Here is a 22,705-nt window from a genome sequence, read left to right on the forward strand (position 1 = left end):
GCTCCAGAAACAAATGAATGAGAAGCAAGAAGAGGATAAAAGACAGCTCCAGATACAACTGAATGTGAAGCAAGAAGAGGATAAAAGACAGCTCCAGAAACAAATGAATGAGAAGCAAGAAGAGGACAAAAGACAGCTCCAGAAACAAATGAATGAGAAGCAAGAAGAGGAAAAAAGACAGCTCCAGAAACAAATGAATGAGAAGCAAGAAGAGTATAAAAGACAGCTCCAGAAACAACTGAATGAGAAGCAAGAAGAGGATAAAAGACAGCTCCAGAAACAAATGAATGAGAAGCAAGAAGAGGACAAAAGACAGCTCCAGAAACAAATGAATGAGAAGCAAGAAGAGGACAAAAGACAGCTCCAGAAACAAATGAATGAGAAGCAAGAAGAGGATAAAAGACAGCTCCAGATACAACTGAATGAGAAGCAAGAAGAGGATAAAAGACAGCTCCAGAAACAAATGAATGAGAAGCAAGAAGAGGATAAAAGACAGCTCCAGAAACAAATGAATGAGAAGCAAGAAGAGGACAAAAGACAGCTCCAGAAACAAATGAATGAGAAGCAAGAAGAGGATAAAAGACAGCTCCAGATACAACTGAATGTGAAGCAAGAAGAGGATAAAAGACAGCTCCAGAAACAAATGAATGAGAAGCAAGAAGAGGATAAAAGACAGCTCCAGAAACAAATGAATGAGAAGCAAGAAGAGGACAAAAGACAGCTCCAGAAACAAATGAATGAGAAGCAAGAAGAGGATAAAAGACAGCTCCAGAAACAAATGAATGAGAAGCAAGAAGAGGATAAAAGACAGCTCCAGAAACAACTGAATGAGAAGCAAGAAGAGGATAAAAGACAGCTCCAGAAACAAATGAATGAGAAGCAAGAAGAGGATAAAAGACAGCTCCAGAAACAAATGAATGAGAAGCAAGAAGAGGATAAAAGACAGCTCCAGAAACAAATGAATGAGAAGCAAGAAGAGGATAAAAGACAGCTCCAGAAACAAATGAATGAGAAGCAAGAAGAGAATAAAAGACAGCTTGAAATGTTTTTGATACCTTTTGCCATTTGTGTAACCATCACTCAGGTACTGTTTCTTTTAAGCCTTGGGATTTTGGCTTGCTTTATATTTCATAAAAATGGACAAAATCCATAACAAATATAACCAAATAATTCAATTAAACAGACTCTATTGTTATTATAAACAAAAAATGAGATACGACACTTGATATGGGTAAAAAGCAAGAAAGCATGCACAGATAATATTGCCCTGTTGGCCGACTGTCAGCTATGGTCAGCTGACATCCCGCCATTAATAGTATAGCTACCTATTAATCCCATTTAGGCAACTGTCCAAATATTTTCTTAATTGGGCAGTTCTTGTAAATTAAAAAATAAAGTGGCTTATACCTCTTGGATTAATACAGGTAGGTTGCTATATAATATATAACTGGTGCATGCCAAGGGGGCCTAGCCCCACATTCTGAAATTCTACTGACAATACTTTATATTTTTACATGCAGTTTCTGAAAATGCCATCACAATACACTTTTTGCTGTTCATTAACAGAAAATGTACATTCATTTGTGCCAATAGTTGTATCAATAACGTGTAATGTGCTTTAAAAAGTCTTTAAAAAATTGTTTTGTGGCTTCATCACTTGCTATACTTTCCCGAATACTTCTTTTCACCGTTCCGTTCAGTGAACACCAATAATAGTTCCAAGCTGAGGCTGAAGTTACCATGCATGACAAACGAAAGTTTTGCTATGCGTGGAAACTGCATCCTCAACTTGGAACTCTTATTTGTGGTCAATGCATGAACGGAACTGTAAAAAGGAGTATTCACTTCAGTGACTATGAAACAATTTTTCCAAGTCAAGGTTGAATTTGAAGCGTGCACACATTTACTCTCTTTATCAAATTCAAACTCAACTTGAAGCCATTGTTTCATGGTCACTTTTGTTAATAAGCAGATTCAAGAAAAGGTCTATTAGCTGTGGTGTTTAAAGTCTGTTATCTGGCTGTGTATCTATGACAGGACCCGTAATCTTCTCCACAAATGAACTCAATGCTTGACGCACATCATCTATTTTGTCTATAGAGCATGGCTTAATAAGCCACTGCCGATTTCTTGCTAGAGTTTTCAAGTCTAAAAGCTCTTCCAACTAGGAATAAAAAAATATAAAAATTAATAAGCACATAGTACATTGATTTCATGCATATCGTACAGGGATGGGAACGGTGGCATTCCCAGGCGAATTGCTAGAATTTTTGTTCAAGGGCAGAAGCAGGACTGGGGGGGAAAGGGGGGGGGGGGGTGGGGAAGTGCTCTGTGTAGTGGTAAAACTTTGGCCTTTCCTCACTGAGTCCTACAGGTTGGGTCGCTGGTTCAAGTTCTACCACTGCCACATGTAAGTTGAGCTTGTTTATGTTTTGTGTTCTCCCTTTGCAATCTTGGAAAGAAATCTCTCCTTGGAAAGAAACGAAAAAGGTACCATGTGTTCTTGAAAAATATGCCTTAAAATTGCAAGAAAAGTTGTTGGAGATGCAAAACACTGTGCAAAGGCATTGCCAGTTGCTACAATACATTGTGAAAAGTAAAACTGAGGTCTACTTCGTGTAACACTACATGCAACAAAAAAATTCCGAGGCAGCCCCTGTTACAAGTGCCATTCTCCAGCAACTTGTCTCGCAACTGCATTGCAAGACAAGTTGCTTGGAAAATTGCACAATGTAACAGGGCCGTTAACCTTTTTCATCCTATTGCAAACCAGTCCCAAGATTGGTGCCAAACAAAGAATATTCTGGTTGATAGCAGAATTACTGGTAGACTAAATATAATACTTTTCTTTCAAGATAACTAACCTTTTCAACTGATCTTGCTTCTTTTTCATCCTGCTTATTGGCCAGCACAAGGAGTGGTAGATCTCTCAGTGCAGGATGCGACAGGGCAGACTGTAGCTCTGCCGCAGCTAGTTCCAGGACTTCCTCACTACTAGTGCTATCTACAACGAAAATCTTACCAAAAAAAAACAAACAATTATCATCAGGGTTCCCAGCCATTTGGAAAATAAAAATTCCATGACATTTCCCTGACTAAATAACAGTTTTCACTGACCTTGTTGGGCCGCGTGGGCGAGCATGGGCCACATGCCTAACTTTTACCTAGGCCTCGCTCTTATCATATTACACAGGATACCCAACATAACTATACTGTCTGGCATAAATGACACTAAATACTTCAATATTTTTTAAATTATTTGAACTGATTTATCAGTCTATTTGAAAATTGCAAACAGTATGAGTATTACACAGATATTCATGGTTAACTTTAGACAAAATTCCCTGACTTTTCCCTGACTTTAGGTGAAAATTGCAATTTCCCTGACTAAATAAAAAATTGACTGTGTTTTTCCCTGACTTTTCCCTGACCCCTGGGAACCCTGATCATTTGAATTTATTTAACTAATTAATTAATTAATAATTTAATTACTGAGTACGGCTGCTTATTGGTTTGTTTTCTCTGGCTTTCTTCTCTCCTAAAACTTCTTAATTCTAATTTGATCATGTAGCTTTAGGACCACATGTTTGTAAACTAACCACACGAACATGCAGTGATGTAAACATACATGTATGAAGTATATAGAGGATATTACACGGGTGCACGGCAATACAAAATTTATCTACAAGTGTTGAAAAGATCTCAACGAGATTTCAACACAAGAAGATTAATTTCGTATCTCCAAGCGCCCATGTAATATTCTGTTTATTATATAATTATCCATAAAAGCAACTTAACAAGCTTTTTATCATTATGAAAAGTTTTTATTTATAAACTAATAGCTTAAATACACATGGCAACAATATCATATCAGTTTTTCAAAAAGGAGAAATATAGGTATTTTATGGATAATTATTATATGATAAAAGTTTATTATGCTGAACTTACCACTCCTTGGGATCCATCATAATAGTGCTGCCAATATTTACGAACACCATCACCACCTTAAAAATAAACCATTTTAAAACTTCAATCTCTAATGGAAGTGTATAAATCAATACCCCCTGAGGACTCGGACTTCCTGGTCTCGGCTTTAAGGAGAGTTTGTTAGGTCAACTTAGATCATCCTAGAGGGTTGTTTCGTGGTTCAATCTATGAGTTAGCCATGCCCTGACTTGGATCTGCCCAGAGGTTGTTTCGGGGTTGGATCTGTGAGTTAGCCGTGCCCTGACTTAGATCAGCCCAGAGGTTGTTTCAGGGTTCTATCTGTTAGTTAGCCATGCCCTGACTTAGATCATCCTAGAGGGTTGTTTCGTGGTTCAATCTGTGAGCAAGCCGTGCCCTGACTTGGAACTGCCCAGAGGTTGTTTCAGGGTTTGATCTATGAGTTAGCTGTGATCGTTATCCTGACTTACATCAGCACAGAGGTTGTTTCAGAGTTAACATTATATGAAATTAGTACAGCAATTATTTTTTAATAATTAAATACCTCCAAGTTCCTTGACATCCAATATTGCACGGGGAAGCTGGACAGGTTTGACAGAAAAACCTATTAAATATAAGACAAATATGAAATTTACTCACAACATTCTGCATATCTATCCTATCCTTCATTGTCAAACAAGTTACGGTTGCACTGCATGAAGGGCGGATCAAATGGGAGGGCCCTGACATGATTGGTTAACTTTCTTCAAGTGGTCCTGGTTAGTGTCCAGACAGTAACATATTTGTTGTTCTATCAGGCCAATGTGAAATATTTTATAATGCTTGGTATACCTTGTGTTGGCTTGATATCATCTGTACTCTCTGATCCCAGTCTTGCTAACAGCACTGATTTACCAGCCTGACGGAGTCCAATCATTAAAACAGAATACACTGGTCTTGGCACATCTGGTTGCTTGCCTTTAATCTTTAGACAGCACTAAATACATAATTAGATACATATACCTTTATAAGCAAACACCTTTTCTCAGAGTCACGATAAGGGGTTTGAGATCAGGGATCACAAGAATGCTTAGGATTAGAGATATCACAGAAGATAATCGAAGAAGATCCTATGATTGAATTCAAGCATAGTTAATGGAGCAGAATGGTTGGGAAACCTATTGTTCTAGGTTTTTGTTCAACTTTATCCATTGTTATATGACGTTGACCCTGCACAGAGAAAGAAATGTTGCTCCGTTTGTTCACAGTATTAGGGAATATAGAAGTTTTTAACCCTGAAAAATGTTCTAAAATACTAATTATTTGTTAATTAATCTTATATGATTAATATTAATTGTTTATTGAAAAGGAAATTGCCTTTTTTCATGCTTTCTTATTTATCATCTAGTAACTTAACTGTATCTGCGTGGAAATATTTATTCGCATGGTTTTTGGTCATCGATTGAAAGTTTGCACTTTCAAAATGTTCATACATGAAAATAATAAGGAAATGAGTATTTTCAGCTATACTTGCTTTGGTTCATTGTGCAGGGTCAGTATCACGTCATGGTACGGTTCAACATCAAACGCAAAACAATAGCTTTGTTCTATGGAGTTTCCAAACCATTCCACTCCGTTAATTCAAGATCAAGGAATTATTTCTGGGATTGAAAGGAATCGATTGAAAGGAATCGTTATTTTAAGATTTTTGTGCCAAAGTGTTTGAAATAAAGGATCAAAATTTCGTGTACAAATTCAAAATCAATCATGAAACAATGGATTCGTAAGTAAACTTATTTACCCTAATTTTCCCCCTTCTTAATGCTTAATTCGTTTTAGAATACGATACCATGAAGTTTCGGACAATAAACTTTCAAATAACATATCATAAGATCTTGAAAAGGAATAAACAAATAATTTAAGTTTAATTAAGTGGGCAATGATTTGGTAATGGTCCAACAATACATTTAAAAAGCATGGCTTTTGTTAAAAAACAATAATAAAATGAGTTCTTTTCACACGAAAAGAAATCGTTAGCGTTTCAAAACAAATTTTAAATTATAAATTAATGTAAAGCTTACACTAGTACCTTGGCAACGATGCAAACAAGTTATTATTTATATATATATTTTTTTATGGAATTATTAAGCCATTGCCTTACCTTATAACATCCAATTCGACAGATAGCGAAAAGTAGGGAGCAATTTTCACACATTGAGCACATAATCTTTAAAAATTTCTTCTAAATCATCGCTGTAAGTAGAATATAGAAACCAGTGTTTGTCTAGACCGCCATCTTAATTACCGTGAAGGATGGAGTAAACACAGGAAGCCCAAACTTCCAGTGGTGTTGGTTTACGATATCTGCTCCTGTCTCAAAAAAACTTTAAATGTAAAAGCTGGGTGTATTCCTTCAAATTTACCTTGATGATCATTGCATGGATGTATGAGGCGTCCCTTGCATAGTCCCTTCGTAAAAATTGGTGACCCAACCCTCTATATTTGCACCAGCGCCCCCTCCCCCCTAAATAGTAATCTTTGCCATCTGGAAGAGGCTCTTCCTGAGGTTTGCTCCACTTACTTGAAGACTAACATGCCACTACATTCGCTATTTACAACCCTAACTCATTTGTAGCTCCGGTAGGGAGTTAAACCCGTGACCCCAGGCATAAACTACACAGCGGCAAGAGGCAGCACCGAAACAGAGCGTTCCATTGCTCCCCGGGGGGGGGGGGGGGGTACTCTTGCTAGTTTAGGGTAGGGATGTGCCAATGAGCCCTCTGAACCCTGACCCTGTTCCAAAGTCAAATCGCTGAAATTCATACCCTTTCCCAGAACAAGATCGCTGAAAACCATACCCTGTTCTGGTATTACGAAAATAGATACCCTGTTCCAGAGAGGAGAGAGCGTGATTTCATATACCCTGTTCCAGAGTAGAATCGCTGAAAACCATACCCAGTTTGGCGGCACGTACTCGGTATAGCGAATATAGGGGAGTACCCCCCCCCCCCCCCCCCCGGACATTGCTCATAGTGAAGAAAGAGCGAATGATTGAAGGGAAGATCAATCGACGAACAAACGAATGAGGAATTGTCTTTAATAGTGTGACTGGGTCCACGAATGAATGAACTGAATAAAAGAACGAACAAAAATGAGGGGCTTACTGGCTGGATGGATGGATGAATGGATGGATGGATGAATGGATGGATGGATGGACGGACGCACGGATGACCGATGGACGGAAGGCTCGGAGAGGGGGTTGAATATTGTTAGTATAGTAATATTTTGCCTGTTAAACCGGGAGACAGTCGTCCCATGAAAGGAAATGAAATTCATACATGTACATACAGTCAACTCTCGTTACAGCAGACACCCTCGGGACTGTCACTTCATGTCCGTAATAGCGAGCGTCCGCAATAGCGAAAAATTATTACAGCCATTTCTTTGTCAATATTTTTGACGGGGATTTTTCTCCTGTCCGTAATAGCAAGGTGTCCGTAATATCGGGGTGTCCCCAAGGCGAGAGTTGACTGTACATGTATTAACCACGGGCTACCTGTGATATGTCACATGACTAGTCCCAATCTTCATTTCGGAAGTCTGTGCTACAGGGGAAGAACATCTCGTTCCGTAGTTAACTGGAAGAATTTCCGCCGTAAAAAGCCAATTTTTTACCCAAATTCCTTCATCTTCCTTACCCAGAAAAACAGTACAACCTTTTTAATAGGACAATAAGCCACCATGTCGCTTGCTGGCTTCAGAAAGCAAATAAACAAAGCAAACCAGGTGAGAGAATATTTGCATGTGCACTAACGGCTGTGTAACTTGAGTATAAAGGCTTAATTTTTTTCAAATTAAAATGCCTTTAGTCTTGCATAAAAAACCTCATAACATTGACTCGAATTTCAGAAGACTTTTATATCTTCTTACATAACTATTCCTCCATCTTTAAACGCTGTTATTTTGCTTTTTCAGTACATGAGCGAAAAGATTGGAAGCGCCAAAGGTTCCAAGTTGGAAGACGATTTTATCGAACTTGAAAGGGTGCGTAGCTTAGTTCATATTTCTTAAGGTTTCTTTCACTCTTTATTTTCGTGATCTAATAAATAATTCCTGCTTATATATTTAGAAAATATGTACATTTAATTCAGTATTCATAAAATTTGTAAACGTGAGTTGTATTTTTAGTACTTGATGTAATAATCGCGGGAGATTATTGTATTAAACAGATGGCTAGATTATAATAATGGAGGGAGGGAGGCTTAGTAAGCTTAATTACGCATCTTAATTTTTAACTATTTTCTCAAGTTTTGTTTATCTTTTTGATGCAAAATAACTCGGCTTTCTGATCTTTGATCTTGAGTCTCAACGTTTGAAAACTGTGTACTTGGTTTGTCATTCTTTGTGGTTTGAGCTTTTACTTTTTTCGTACTTAATGTATTGTTCATGGATGTTGTTTAAGTAGTTTATAATTATGTTGTTCTATTGTAAAACGATATTCTCCCTGAGAATCTAAAGTCAAGGACTTATCAAGTATGATAAACTGAATTCAACCAAGAAAACAAAAAATTAAAGTTTCCCATTTTACTAGTTTTCTCATTTTGAAAAATAAAAAAAACATTCACACTTTGCAATTATTCCAAGTCTTCCTTAAAAAATCTATCTTGCCAATGAGTTGAAATGCTTATGTGATAAATATATTTCACTAGTTTTGAAAATTACAAAATTAAAGTGCTGCACAAATCGTACATTTATCCTATGTAGACAGGCCCCTCTCATCGGACCCCAATGTAAACTACTGATTTCCTAGTAATTGTGTATATCCAATAAAGTTGTTGTTATTATTATTATTATTATTATTATTATTATTATTATTATTATTATTATTATTATTATTATGTGCAGTACTAAAACGTATAGATGCAAAAAATCTATGACCTGTATAGGGCACACAGCGTAACCTATACAGTCGAAAAGGAAACTAACTACAATAAATTTAAATAGATGTCCCTATAAAATCATTGTCTTTAAAACGTTTCGGAAAAAAAAATATATATATATATATACAATCAACTACAATAAATTTCTAGCAACAAAAAAACCCTCTATATTCTATAAATCTGTAACAGTATCCTAAGATTATTTTTAAAAAATTCAAGCTTATATAACAATTGCTTTAAATGTTCGTGCTATGTGGAGCGAGTAAGAGATGATGGCTTTCTGCATCTTCTCCAAAACACACTTTGATTATTATTATTATTGTTATTATTATTGTTATTGTTATCATCCAACTGAACAATTACCTAATGGCAAGCGCATCTACTAGTGATGAGTTTAATCCTATATAGACCCCTTGCACTAATTCCCTATCCGGGGGTCAAAACAATTAAGTTTTCTTCTCTTGAGATTTGAAACCATTTCTCATGTAAATTTTTTACATTGTTTTTTTTGCCCCAAATTGACCTCCATGGCAAGGGGTCTACTTCATAGCATCACAACTGCCATGAGTGGGGAATAATAAGCCAAATTTAATTAATTTATAGTTTTACCATTGCTTTCCCTTAGAATTAACTTCAAAATATAAATGGGATGCATTTTGAAGTTGAAGTTTGATTGTGTATGAACTTAATGCTGTAAATATAGATGTAGTCATACATGTATTAAGCAGACACCTTTAGGAGCTTAACTGGTGTCTGCTTACTAAAGGGGGTGTGCTGGATAGAGGTTCAATTTACAGTGAATACAGTGTTAACTGTGGTGGGTACCTTCAGTACCTTGCTTGGTGCTCACTTAATAGAGGGTATCTGCTAAGTAGAAGTTCGTCTTAGAGTTAATACAGTGGTGATTGTATAAAATGGGCCACACCTTTGGAACCTTCCTTGGTGTCCAATTAACAAAGCATATCTGCTGAATAGAGGTTCATTTTACAGTAAAAAAAATGGCCAATGCGACTATCCATTTAATAAAGTGTCTGCTTTTATAGCGATATGACTGTATGTGAAAAAATACTTTAAGACATAAAATGCGTGTTATCAGGCCATGTAAAGTTTTTACAAAAATATGCTTTTACTTTTAGTTTCATGAGTCGATAGCTATTTCATAACAGTTATTTATGTAAATAATGAATCGAAACTCAAGTCTTAATTATGTCGATACTCTGAAACAAGTTTAGGGTAGATCTATAGGTCAGGGCATGTTTAACTTACAGACTGAATCAGAATTTAGTGTGTTGGGTTGAGAGAGAGAATGTATCTTTTAAAAAGCTTAAAACTTGTTAAGTAAATACATTGTACATGCATTGTACAACCTGATTTTGAATAGGCTTTTTTCTCATTTGGTAAATATGGCTGCATTATATGAGTAAAGACTCATCTGCACAGACTTAGCCTTGTTTAAGAGCAAATCATTTCCAAAAGTCAACTATAATGTAAAGATGTGCAACTCAAACAATACCAATGTTTTAAAATCCCACAGACTTTTAATGGTATCTTTGGATAGCCGACATATAAATGGGGCTAAACTTGGAAAAAACAGCGAAATGCATCAAATGCGAAACTGGTGTATTAGCAATATATGTACAGTGTATGAAACCATGAGGTTGTTGCATGTACTTGTTGACTGATAGGTTTTATTTTCTCTTTCATTTTATTTTTTTAGATTTATTTTTTTAAATTTTTTAAAGATTTTTTTTTGATTAAAATTTTTTTTTTGTCTTTCATAATAATGCTAGAAAACTGACGTGACTGCTAAACTTGTGGAGGATGTATTACACAAAACAAAAGAGTATCTTCAGCCCAATCCAGGTGATTAAAAGATTAATTATTATTATTGTTATTAAATACATAAAGTACTAAGTATTATAGTACATCCTAGAAATACCATTCAGAGCTTTACTAACCACAGATGATATAAGTACTTGAAGAAATATTTGAAAAGTCACAAGGTTTTGAAGTTAGAAGGAGAAAGGGAATGGGAAAGAGTTTTTTGGATGTTTTTGGCATATTGAGGGCCACTTGGTTATCAGTATGATTTAAAAAATCATAAAGTTCATTCATTCTTTCTTTCACTCATTTATTCATTCATTTACTCACTCATTCATTCATTTATTTGTGTATTTGTTTATTTGTTTTTCCATTTATTCACTTATTCGCTTGTTCGCTTGTTTGCTTGTTCACTTATTCACTTGTTCGCTTGTTCGCTTGTTCGCTTATTCACTTGTTTGCTTGTTCGCTTGTTCACTTGTTCACTTGTTCATTTATTCATGTATTTAATTGCTTGTGACTCTATGAAAAAGTCCCCTAGGAGGCGTATCACCCTAACACGAAAAACCCTTACTGGGTTGCCTGTGACTGTAGGGTCTCCAGATGCCTACAGGCAACCCAGAGAACACCTGAATGCTATCTAATTTTATAGGCCTATTCTTCCCAGAATGCAAAATAATAAAATTTAAAAACAAACCATCTTTCAGCTGCCAGAGCTAGGCTATCCATGCAAGGGGCTGTCCAGAAGGTGCGCGGAGAAGCAGCAGCTTTTAAATATCCACAACCAGAAGGATCTCTTGGTGAAACTATGGTGAAGAGTGGACAGGATTTAGGAGATGATTCCTCATTTGGTGAGTAGATAAACACTAAACACTAAACACTAGCGACTAAACACATACCCCTCAACCCATCCCCTCACCCCCACGCACACACACTCCCCCACTATAATAGGAGGAGCTTCGATTTTGGGGTTAAAAGTAGGAGTTGTTCAGCCCCATTACTCCTGGTCATTTATGACCTGAGACCTGTAAAGGTGAGAGGCAAGTGTACTAATGCCTCTGGCCTAGCTCAGTTAGTTGGGCAATGGTCTGTTGTGTGGGGAGTTGTGGGTTCAAGCTTCCACAGCCAGACTCTAGGATCTAAGAATATCTGAGTAAAAGGTGCTGCAAATGGTAAGACATTGGCTGTAGTTTGGATGTCCACGTAAAACGGTGGTCTTGTTTCATTCAGAGACGTCAAACACAGGGGGCCACAAGTTTATCATTGCTAAGTTGTGACTGTCACCTGTCACTCTCTCTAAATAAAAACCAATTATTGTTGTTGTTGTTATTGAAAATAAATAAATAAAAAATCTTTATTTAAGTTTCTAGTTATTCTAGCACTTTCACACTAATTATTGGGGACACTTTTCACTCACACACTCTACCACTACATTCAATGTTCTATGCACACAATGCTCAACTCACACATTGTTGCATGTTGATTGCTTGTAGTTCATGATAGTTATGATTCATCAGCTTTTTAATTATAAATCAAGCCAAGCTTTCGAGCATCTTGCTCTTCATCAGGGCAAACGGTTGTGACAATTTTACAACAAAACACGCAACATAACAATGTGCGCGTGCTAAAGTTAAATGTATCAGTTGCTAGGAGTGCGCGTGTTACGAAGGGAGAATTAATTGCGCACGCTATTTTTTATTTTTTATTTTTGTCTATTAAGATACGCTATATGATCTTAATTGCTTATCAAGCTACAATAGCTATCAGGCAATGTTCTTCCACTGTCTCTATTAAAGAGAGCATGTGATTCATTAGCAATCTTCCATGCCTCCAGCCATTTCCTCTGGTGCCATCGTGCTTGTAGTTGGTTAATATTTTTTTCCTGTTTTTCTGTTACAGGTCAGGCAATTGTTGAGACTGGAGAGACGTTTCATCAGCTAGCAGAAGTTAAAGACGCATTGGATAACACTGTCAAACAGTCTTTCTTAGATCCACTAACACTACTAGAAACCAAAGATATTAAAGAAATTATGGTATGTATAGATTATCAGATAAAGTCACAGCGAATTAGCACCTTTGCCGACATGTCAACCATTTGTCTGTCAACCAGCCTTTGACAGCGGATAATAGGCTAATGTTTATGTATACCACATGCTCCACACTAGCTAACACTATCTCTCTCAACTAGTTTTAATACGTATATATCCTAATTTTATAGTTTTATAGTTGTACAGCACATTAGATCATAATTATATACAATGTATTTTGCGGCTTCACGATTATTTCGCCTACGCATCATTTCGCCTACCGAAGTTCGCCTACGCTTTATTCGTTTCGCCTACCAAAGTTTACTTAGCTATAATTACACTGTTTCTTTTCGATTTCTGAATAAATGTTTGTTTGTTCACACTATCTTTAGGAGGGGTTTTAATGAAATATTATGAGAGAAACATAAGAGAACGTCGCGAATGACTACAAGACTTCGTGACAACAAACCCGTGACTAACAACAGTGTACTTCGATCGACAACTCGTGCTCGTCAAACCATTAGATTTTCGAATAAATCTTTGTTCCCTCACCAAAATCTTTATCAAAAACACGAATATCTTATCTTTAGGAAGGTTTTTAATGAAATATCTAGGAGAGAAACATAAGAGAACGTCGCGAATGACTACAAGACTTCGTGACAACAAAATAGTTCGATCGACAACTCGTGCTTACATTCCATTCATTATTATACACAGGCAGTCGATAATCAACTCAATTTGTAATAACTAACCAATTTTATTATCGAAGATTCTTTACAAAATTTTGATTATTGACATTTATCAAATGTATTAAGTTTATTTCTAAAATATTCCTTATATAGATATAATATCTATATGGGTTTATTGACTTCTAGAGGGGCCATTCAGGGCAGAGCAGGCTTTCAACAGTTGGACCGCTGATTTTTCATTACTTTCAAATTTCTCCCATAAGTCAAATATTTTCCTTTGTAGATTTCGATACTTTCTCTTTTGAATTCGCTTGAGCTTGCCACTGCTGATCAACTTGACGCTGAGTTCACATACCCTAGCTTCGTTATGGAGTAGCTCAACTAACTCATAAAAGGGAAGGTGACTTCTCCCGGCCCGCCGGTTCAAAGCATGATGCCATCCTTCAAGGTCATTATTGGTCCTAATAGGCTGACCAAAAACACTCCACTCTTTGGGTTCGTGGATGGTCGAAGATATCCACTGATCGTCCACATACTGGCATAGTTCTTGTAGGGTTCTTCCGTTAGCTTGCGTCTGCAGTCTATAAAACTGGCGAGGAATCTCGTTATGGGGCAGGAAAGGAAGGGCCATGATCTTTTTCAAGTACTTGTAGATAAGTTCGTTTTGCTGGTATGCGGGCTGAAGACCAAGTTCTTGTATCTGTAAAAACAAAAGAATAATAAGTAAATCTATCTCAAAAATATCGCATTACTATGATTTCACTTTTACCTTTCTCCATATAGCCTGCGTCCAGTGGAACGCACATCCTTGAAGCTCTACTTCTGGTAAAACAATCTTCAGGGCTGCCCATACTGCTTTTTCAAAATCTAGTGTAACTTTTCGTACAGATGGCTCCTGTGGCAAAAGGCCGATAATTTCTTGTAAAACCTACAATGAAAAAAGAAATATGTTTAGTTCGAGTCAATCATTGACGATATTTGTCATGTTTGTGTTTCACAATCTGATATACCTTTTTGTAATCCTTCTTCTTCTTTCCCGACATAACAACAAAAACCAGGGGAAGCTGTTTTGCGTTGTCGCCGGATTTGACGAAGGCATTTATGGATAGGAGCTGAGTGAATGGCCGACGGACGACTTTAAATGTACCATCGATATACCACGTCCTTGCAGATGATAGGAATCGAAGTTGGGCATCTGAGGCGAACACCAAGTGCCGACGATTCCTTAGTTTGATGTCAGCTCGAAGGAATTCCTGAGGAAGTGCTTGGAGATCCAATTCAAGATCCATCAGGTCTTTGGGATCAGCTGGTCGCAGGCTCTTTCTTAGACGATTCGCTGCTTGAGCAATGTTTTCTGGTGCTGGGAGGGCTTCGCAGGGACTGTCTGTTAACTCATTTAGTTACGAGTCTTACAGGATTGTTCTCACAAACAATAAGACGTTCGCGTCTGTCTTGTAGTCATTCGCGACGTTCTCTTATGTTTCTCTCCTAGATATTTCATTAAAAACCTTCCTAAAGATAAGATATTCGTGTTTTTGATAAAGATTTTGGTGAGGGAACAAAGATTTATTCGAAAATCTAATGGTTTGACGAGCACGAGTTGTCGATCGAACTATTTGTTGTTAGTCACGGGTTTGTTGTTACGAAGTCTTGTAGTCATTCGCGACGTTCTCTTATGTTTCTCTCCTAGATATTTCGTTAAAAACCTTCCTAAAGATAAGATATTCGTGTTTTTGATAAAGATTTTGGTGAGGGAACAAAGATTTATTCGAAAATCTAATGGTTTGACGAGCACGAGTTGTCGATTGAACTACACTGTTGTTAGTCACGGGTTTGTTGTCACGAAGTCTTGTAGTCATTCGCGACGTTCTCTTATGTTTCTCTCATAATATTTCATTAAAACCCCTCCTAAAGATAGTGTGAACAAACAAACATTTATTCGGAAATCGAAAAGAAACAGTGTAATTATAGCTAAGTAAACTTTGGTAGGCGAAACGAATAAAGCGTAGGCGAACTTCGGTAGGCGAAATGATGCGTAGGCGAAATAATCGGATACCATTTTGCGCTATAGAAATATTAAAATTATCATCGTCATCATTATTATCATTAACTCACATGTTGAATTCTCCAGTGTAATATGATTTATACTGGTCTTCTGCTATAGAAATATTAAAATAATAATAATAATAATAATTATTATTATTGTATCATCACTCTATAATCCCATATAAGCAACTATTGTATTATTTTCAAATTCTCTTCCCTGTCCAAATTAAAGATTAATTTGGATAATTCCATTCCCATTCTTTCAAGGGAAAATTATGACTTATGGAATCAGTCTAGTATAGTTTGGGATGACATAATTAATCTGCAATAGGACTACATGCTGTCCAATTTGGAAATAATTGAATTCAAAAAATTCCTCTGACTGCCAAATTGGACTCGGCCTATGGGCCTCTTCCAATTTTGTCAGTCAGGAATTTTTTTCATCCAATTATTTCCAAATTGGACAGCATGTAGTCCTATTACATATACTTATTATTATTATTATTATCATCATCATCATCATTATTAACTGACTGGTCTTTTGTTATATACATTCTGACTCATTCTATAGATTGTAGAGGTTGTATTGTTTTTTGGTATTGAGTTATTGAGTTGTCAGCTGTGCTGAATAGAATAGATTACACCGGAGATAAGCCAATTTTGCAGAGGGAGTAAACTAGAGGACCCTGAGATAATCCTCTCGAGAGAACAAATCTTCAAAATAGCTTTATACCTGTTACTGTGTTATTCATTACAGCACCATCGGAAGAAGATGCAGGGCAGGAGACTTGATTTTGATTGTAAGAAAAGGAAAGGAAACAAACGTAAGTACTCACCCAGGAATAGACTGCATCTTAGATCATGATTGTTCCCTTGTGGTGTGTGAGAGGCTTTCATTGGTTGCTACAGTATGTATGCCAATAAACTTTAGCATAATAACTAATGGACTACTTCGATGATATGGCAGCCGTCTTGGATTGCAAGACATTATGGTGCATCCAGGGGGCAAAATAAAGCTTTTTTACAGTAATGACGTTGGTTGATATTAACAGCTCAACACCGCAGAATACGACAATCAATTACCTTTACCCTTAAAAGATTGTTAACGTTAAAATTGTTAGATTCTGTTGTTCCACTTTAGAATACTGAAGAAGTGGGTTTGAGTCCCACCAAAGGAATACAATATTTTTCTTGTAAGTTGCATAGTGGACTAACAGACTGACTTAATAACAAAGTCAAACAATGAGATCTAACAATGATATTTAATATTATATCAAGGTAGAATAAAATCAGAATTCCTTAGATTATACATTCATTCATTTCTATGCATTTTTCTATTTCAGTTCCAATCGAAGAACTCAGGATTGCAGAAGAAAAGTTTGAAGAATCTAAAGACCTATGCTTGAGCAGTATGATGAATCTCCTGGAAAATGATGTACGTCAAGTTAATATCAACCATTAATTATTAGAACATTATTGAACCCTTAAACAACCTCTGGGCTGATCTAAGTCAGGGCATGGCTAACTCGCAGATAGAACCCTGAAACAATCTCTGGGCTGATCTAAGTCAGGGCATGGCTAACTCGCAGACAGAACCCTGAAACAATCTCTGGGCTGATCTAAGTCAGGGCATGGCTTACTCACAGATAGAACCCTGAAACAACCTCTGAGCTGATCAAAGTCGGGCACAGCTAACTCACAGATAGAACCCTGAAACAACCTCTGGGCTGATTTAAGTCAGGGCACGGCTAACTCACAGATAGAACCCTGAAACAACCTCTGGGCTGATCAAAGTCAGGGCATGGCTAACTCACAGATTGAACCCTGAAACAACCTCTGGGCTGATCTAAGTCAGGGCATGGCTTACTCACAGATAGAACCCTGAAACAACCTCTAGGCTGATCTAAGTCAGGGCATGGCTAACTCGCAGATAGAATCCTGAAACAACCTCTAGGCTGATCTAAGTCAGGGCATGGCTAACTCGCAGATAGAATCCTGAAACGACCTCTGGGCTGATCTAAGTCAGGGCATGGCTAACTCGCAGATAGAACCCTGAAACAACCTCTGGGCTGATTCAAGTCAGGGCATGGCTAACTCACAGATTGAACCCTGAAACAACCTCTGGGCTAATCAAAGTCAGGGCATGGCTAACTCACAGATTGAATCTTGAAACAACCTCTGGATGATCCAGATGATGAGAAATGTTTATGATGTGAATTAAACAAATCATAAGTAGAACCCAGAGAATTTATCCCCCTCAAATCAAGGGAGAGCCCTAACAAACTCAACGCACATGTACTGTAATGCCAATTCCAGGAATCAAACCTGAGACCCCAGAGGTGAGAGGTGAGCGTGTTTACATGGTAATAGTAATTATTAAATGCATTGAAAAAGGTCTCACATACCAATGATTATGCGCCAACAACTTACTGGCAACTCACCAACATCAAATCGACAGTTGGTCGACATCTCACTGAAGCACAACCAACAAATGGGCAACTGTTATTTCTCTGACAAACTGGGGACAAACGGGCAACAAGCAGTCGATCAGTGGTCCACAAATGGTCCACAAACAGTCGTCAATCGGTCAACAATCGGTCAATAGGGGACCAACAGTCAGTCAACAGATGGTTTGGGGTGCTTATGTTAGTATTACCTATTAACATTGCATCACCTTTGATTTTATTTATGGGTAACAGTAATGTTCTGACAGTGATCAAACTTCTTTTTAATAAAGGTGGAACAAATTAGCCAGTTGTCAGCATTAGCTGAGGCAGTTCTTGACTACCACAATCAATGCTCGTCTATTATGCAGAACCTTGTTACAACACTCAAGGACAGGTTAGAAATATATCTGTTGGCTTTACAGCTATTTTCATAACAAGCGACCTCGGTACTCTTGAGTTTCACGCTGAAATTTGGTTTTCCGCTGCCGTCAATCAAACCTAATCAGTTGGTAATTTTCATATTTTTGACTGGCGGCAGCGAAAACCAAATTTCAGCGTGCAACTCAAGAGACCGAAGTCGCATGTTTATGAAAATAGCTGTAATAGAATCCAGGGAGAAAGAGCTTTGGGTGCAAGGCTAAAAAGGATGCTTGCTCAATGACGTCTTTCATGGATACTAAAAATAGATATCGCAAAGCCTCACGGGATCAATATGCAGACACTTTGTAAACAAAGGCTTCGTTTACATGGACAAGAGGAATAATATCAGTTTAAAAACCAGGATAGTAATTGAAAAAAAAGACAAAAAAATTTTGTTGCTGCATAATTATTAGCATGTGCGCTAGGTTTGGCTTGCCCACATTTCAATCTTATGATGGGCAGACATGATGGCTGTGTATATTAACCTACAAAGCTAGAACCTTAAACTTTTTTTGCATCAATCTACAGATTATCTGAAGCTGCATCCAAGCCACGAAGTGAAAGGAAACAAATCAGCCGCAAGTATAGTGACGATGAAGATAATACCAGTGTTGGTAGCGGTGGAGGTGGTGCAGCAGCAGCATTTACCACACCCTCCCCTCCCCCACCACAGTCTAACCAATCCCAACAAAAAAGATATAAAGCTATATATGACTTTGAACCAGGTACGTTCTTCTCTTGCCCTTATTTTATTGCAAAAACACAGCCTATTTATACAAAATCAAGAAAACTTGACTTTCAAGTTAAAATAGACCTAATCCATTTTTTCCTATTTTAGAGTATATGTCATTCCCTTGAGTATTATTTTTTGTTCACCAGTAATGCAATACTAGATATTGATGAAACTTGCAAACAATGTTTTTCTTAGGGAATGACACTTGGTCTGAAATAGAAAGAGTATAGTGTACAAGAGATTGGTTGTCTTTAACTTTCCCGTTACCTCTAACCCCTCTACTCCCAAACCCTCTAACTCCCAGCCCCTATACCTCAGACAACTCCACCCACGATCCCTTTACCCCGACCCCTCTACCCTCAACCCTTACCCCTACTCTTCTACTCCCAACACCTATACCTCCACCACCTTCACCCACAACCCTCCTACCTTAACCCTCTACCCCCAGTTCCTTTACCCCGACCCCTCTACCCCAATCCCTCTACCCCTGCCCTCTGACCCCAGACCCCTCTAACCCCAACCCGACCCGTCTAACCCTGACCCGTCTACCCTTATCTCTTTACCCCTGACCCCTCCACCCCTGACCAGTCTACCCCTGACCCATCTACCCCTGACCCTGAACTATAAAAGCCAACCCCTGTAGCCCCACCCTTCACTTGGAGGAGGGAAGCACAAATACAGTGGGTCATTTTACATAGCTGAAACTGTGCTCAAATACATTGTTTTAAAAACTTGTTTTTGTTTTAGAAAATGACACTGAACTTGGATTCAATGAGGGTGACATCATTAGTGTTACTGAGATAATTGACGAAAACTGGATGGAGGGAACATTAGATGGAAAAACAGGCCTGTTCCCTTCTAATTATGTTGAATCAGTCTAAGAAGACTAGGTTTTTAGTGATAATAATAATAGTGTTACAGCAATTCATTTTAAGATCAAAACAACTAAACTTTAATTGGAAGGTAGTTGTTGGTGAAAAATGTGTAATTTCAGAAAATATTCATACCTTCCACAATAGAAAATTAGTGACCTTTAGATCTGACGACGAGTACAAGATCGAGTATGAGTTTTAAAGTTGGTTCTGTGCACGTGGTTAACGCTAAATCGTAGTCGATTCCCGATTTTTTACAATGTGAAGTTTCAATCTACGTACACGACCACGACTACAAAAAGATATATCCCCTCTTTAAAAGTTAAAAACTGGTACTCGTACTCGTTCTAGTACTTGTCATCGCATCTAAAGGTCTCTAATGATACATTCCTCCAACCCCTAAATACCCAGAAGTTTATATGATTTTTGTTCTTCTATTGTTCTAAGACCAAAAAGGCATATTTGGCAAATATAAGACCAGGGCTTATTTTCTGAGGTTTATAACATGTAAAGTATCCTTGTTGTGGTGGTGGTAGTATCGACACCTAACAAAGGATACAGAATTAGTGCTGCAGGTCCATGCCACCCTCAAGCCCTCCCCACCCCTTACGAATTTACATCACTGCAGTGGGACAGGGTCTGGAAGGGGGTACTTCCTACACCAAAATCCTGCATCCCGCGAAAAATCAAAAATCCGGGGAAAAATCAATAAGAAAGCAAAATCCCAAATCCCAGGCATTGAATTTGGCAATTTCAGAGTAACAGCTGATGTAAATTAAATATCCCGAATCATGTAAGAGTTTTTTCTAGTTTCCCAGATCCTGTCCTATATTTTATCTGTTTCCCAGCTTCTGGGAATACCCTGCCAGACCCTGTGAGGAGGTATGGATAATTTCTGATATATAATATGATTCTATAATGGGAATGTATACGTGCTATTCATATATAACTAACTGAAGATTCAAAAACAGAATTTATCATGGCGATAACATTTGTAAATTTGGTATTGCCGTAAAATGTTTGATTACAAAACAGATAAATACTATAAACATGAATAATATGGTATATTCAAGAATAGAAACTAAGGAATACCCTTAAAAGTGGGGCAGCTTATATTTAGAAAATGAGTGGACTAGCATATGGGTGTGTTTAACAAACTAATAAATAATTAATGAGTGAAACAATAGAAATCATGACCATGAAGAGGTTTAAAATAGGCCCTTTGCAGCTCAGTAATCACGTGCTGATTAATTCACTGAGAGCAAATGAATGAACATCTTGATTCCCGTGGGTGGAATATACAGCTGTTGAGCAAACAAAATTTGTACAACCTGTTTTGAGAGATCGAACGCACTGCTTACACATTGTTTCAATCAGTTCTTTACAAGTAGCTAAAAAGAATCGCCAATTTAAAATGGGATAACAAAATTTGCTCACCAGTACAACCACGTGACCGTTAACTGCAAAGGGCCTATTCTGATACAGAATCATGTTCATTTGCATAAACTTTAACTTGGACTTTCTTGGGCAGATTTACTTTTATCTTGAAAATTTTAGTGAAACACAAAAGAACTAACCTAGACCTTTGTTAACAATATACAATATTTGTATCCGTGATGTATATGATGTATAAACTTGCCTATGCCTTGAGTTTATTATCATATACAACATGGCCACTCGTACTGTATATATTACATAAAACCTTGATTTTAGGGGTCTGAAACTTTAAGATTTAGTGGATATCAGTGAGGAGTGGAGAAAATAAACCCCTACCTCCCCTCCCTAATTTCCTCTAAACTTAGGTTATTGGGAAGGAAGACAAGGCAGACAGCTGCAGTTAAAACCTAGGACAGAAAATATACCTCAAATAAATTCCTTGTATCTGTAAATACAGTAAAAACCTGCGAATAATAAGTTAGCCTAAAAAGGTTCTTAGAGTGAAGTCATTAAACCCATGAAATAGACATTAGCTTAATACAGTTCAGTAGACCCTAACTCCATTTCATGGGTTAAATGCCTTCAATCTATATAAATGGTGTTTACTTAAAAATTAGGCTATTAAGGTTCTTAAATAGGTTCTAATTTTCTGAAGAAAAAAGCTACTCATTTTTGATAGGTGTGGTCTATTATAAATAATATTAGACTTAAATTTATTATTTTAAAAAATGTTCTCCAAATGACAGCAATCTAAGCAAAATTAAAGCACTAGAACAGTAATGATAAAAGGGTAAATTATACACCGTGAAAAGATGAAAAAACTTACTGACGCTTCAGACCCTAGTCCTTCGTCAGTGCTTTTCATCTTTTCATCTTTTTATCATTACTGGTTCATTAGAAACACCGACGCAGCTCACACTAGTTTTTAGCTAATTATCTCTTCTCACACTAGAACACTATTTGCACTTTAAAGCTAAACTGTGTGTAATTTACTTTATAGAGTTTATTTCCTTTGATTTATAACCTTTTAGTTTTGAATCTATTTGATAAAATAAGAACCTGCTTTGAAATTTTAATCTTAAACAGGTTCTTATGTAAAGGGAGTCTAAATGGAAAAAAATTATTCTAACAGTTTCTTAAATCCTAGGTTCTCATAAGCGGGTTTTTACTGTGACTTAGTCAACCATTCCAACTAAAATCTCAGTTTTGGCTTTTCATATACTCCACTTTCAAATTCCCTTTTGCCCAGTATTAGTTTTGGTATAGAATATTCAAGATGTGTTTCAGTGAAGGTCAGAGTGAAATTTCCGTGTTTTTATTGTTAAAGTTCATGCATTCTTTCATTCTTT

General features: G+C 37.1%; 4 protein-coding genes across 4 annotated transcripts; 2 read left to right on the plus strand and 2 right to left on the minus strand.

Annotated features, from left to right (window-relative positions):
- Positions 1 to 13: 13 nt before the first annotated feature.
- LOC148906679 (uncharacterized) lies at positions 14 to 1,419 on the plus strand. The gene has a single exon (XM_089037894.1). The coding sequence runs from the start codon at positions 14 to 16 to the stop codon at positions 1,151 to 1,153; it is 1,140 nt and encodes a 379-aa protein (XP_088894020.1). The 3' UTR covers positions 1,154 to 1,419.
- On the minus strand, positions 1,171 to 6,256 carry LOC116296799 (ADP-ribosylation factor-like protein 15). The gene is made up of 6 exons (XM_089037895.1): positions 6,086 to 6,256; positions 4,777 to 4,921; positions 4,490 to 4,549; positions 3,949 to 4,004; positions 2,865 to 3,017; positions 1,171 to 2,164 (listed from the first exon to the last, which is right to left on the minus strand). The coding sequence occupies exons 1-6, from the start codon at positions 6,146 to 6,148 to the stop codon at positions 2,003 to 2,005; spliced, it is 639 nt and encodes a 212-aa protein (XP_088894021.1). The 5' UTR covers positions 6,149 to 6,256; the 3' UTR covers positions 1,171 to 2,002.
- Positions 6,257 to 7,507: 1,251 nt separating this feature from the next.
- LOC116296801 (endophilin-A3) lies at positions 7,508 to 22,263 on the plus strand. The gene is made up of 10 exons (XM_089037799.1): positions 7,508 to 7,710; positions 7,900 to 7,968; positions 10,655 to 10,727; positions 11,393 to 11,536; positions 12,585 to 12,718; positions 16,205 to 16,271; positions 16,791 to 16,882; positions 18,185 to 18,288; positions 18,843 to 19,039; positions 19,795 to 22,263. Exons 1-10 carry the CDS (start codon positions 7,666 to 7,668, stop codon positions 19,926 to 19,928), a joined length of 1,059 nt encoding a protein of 352 aa, XP_088893925.1. The 5' UTR covers positions 7,508 to 7,665; the 3' UTR covers positions 19,929 to 22,263.
- LOC148906680 (uncharacterized) lies at positions 13,450 to 14,798 on the minus strand (the record flags this gene model as incomplete). The annotated part of the gene is made up of 3 exons (XM_089037663.1): positions 13,450 to 14,101; positions 14,171 to 14,329; positions 14,412 to 14,798. Coding segments are annotated over 3 exons (1,074 nt in total), but the record flags the coding sequence as incomplete, so codon positions are not given.
- Positions 22,264 to 22,705: the final 442 nt, after the last annotated feature.

The sequence above is a fragment of the Actinia tenebrosa genome, unplaced genomic scaffold (assembly GCF_029948245.1).
Source record: "Actinia tenebrosa isolate PJP-AT-01 unplaced genomic scaffold, QUT_ActTen_1.0 PGA_scaffold5__44_contigs__length_20552954, whole genome shotgun sequence".
NCBI lineage: Eukaryota > Metazoa > Cnidaria > Anthozoa > Actiniaria > Actiniidae > Actinia > Actinia tenebrosa.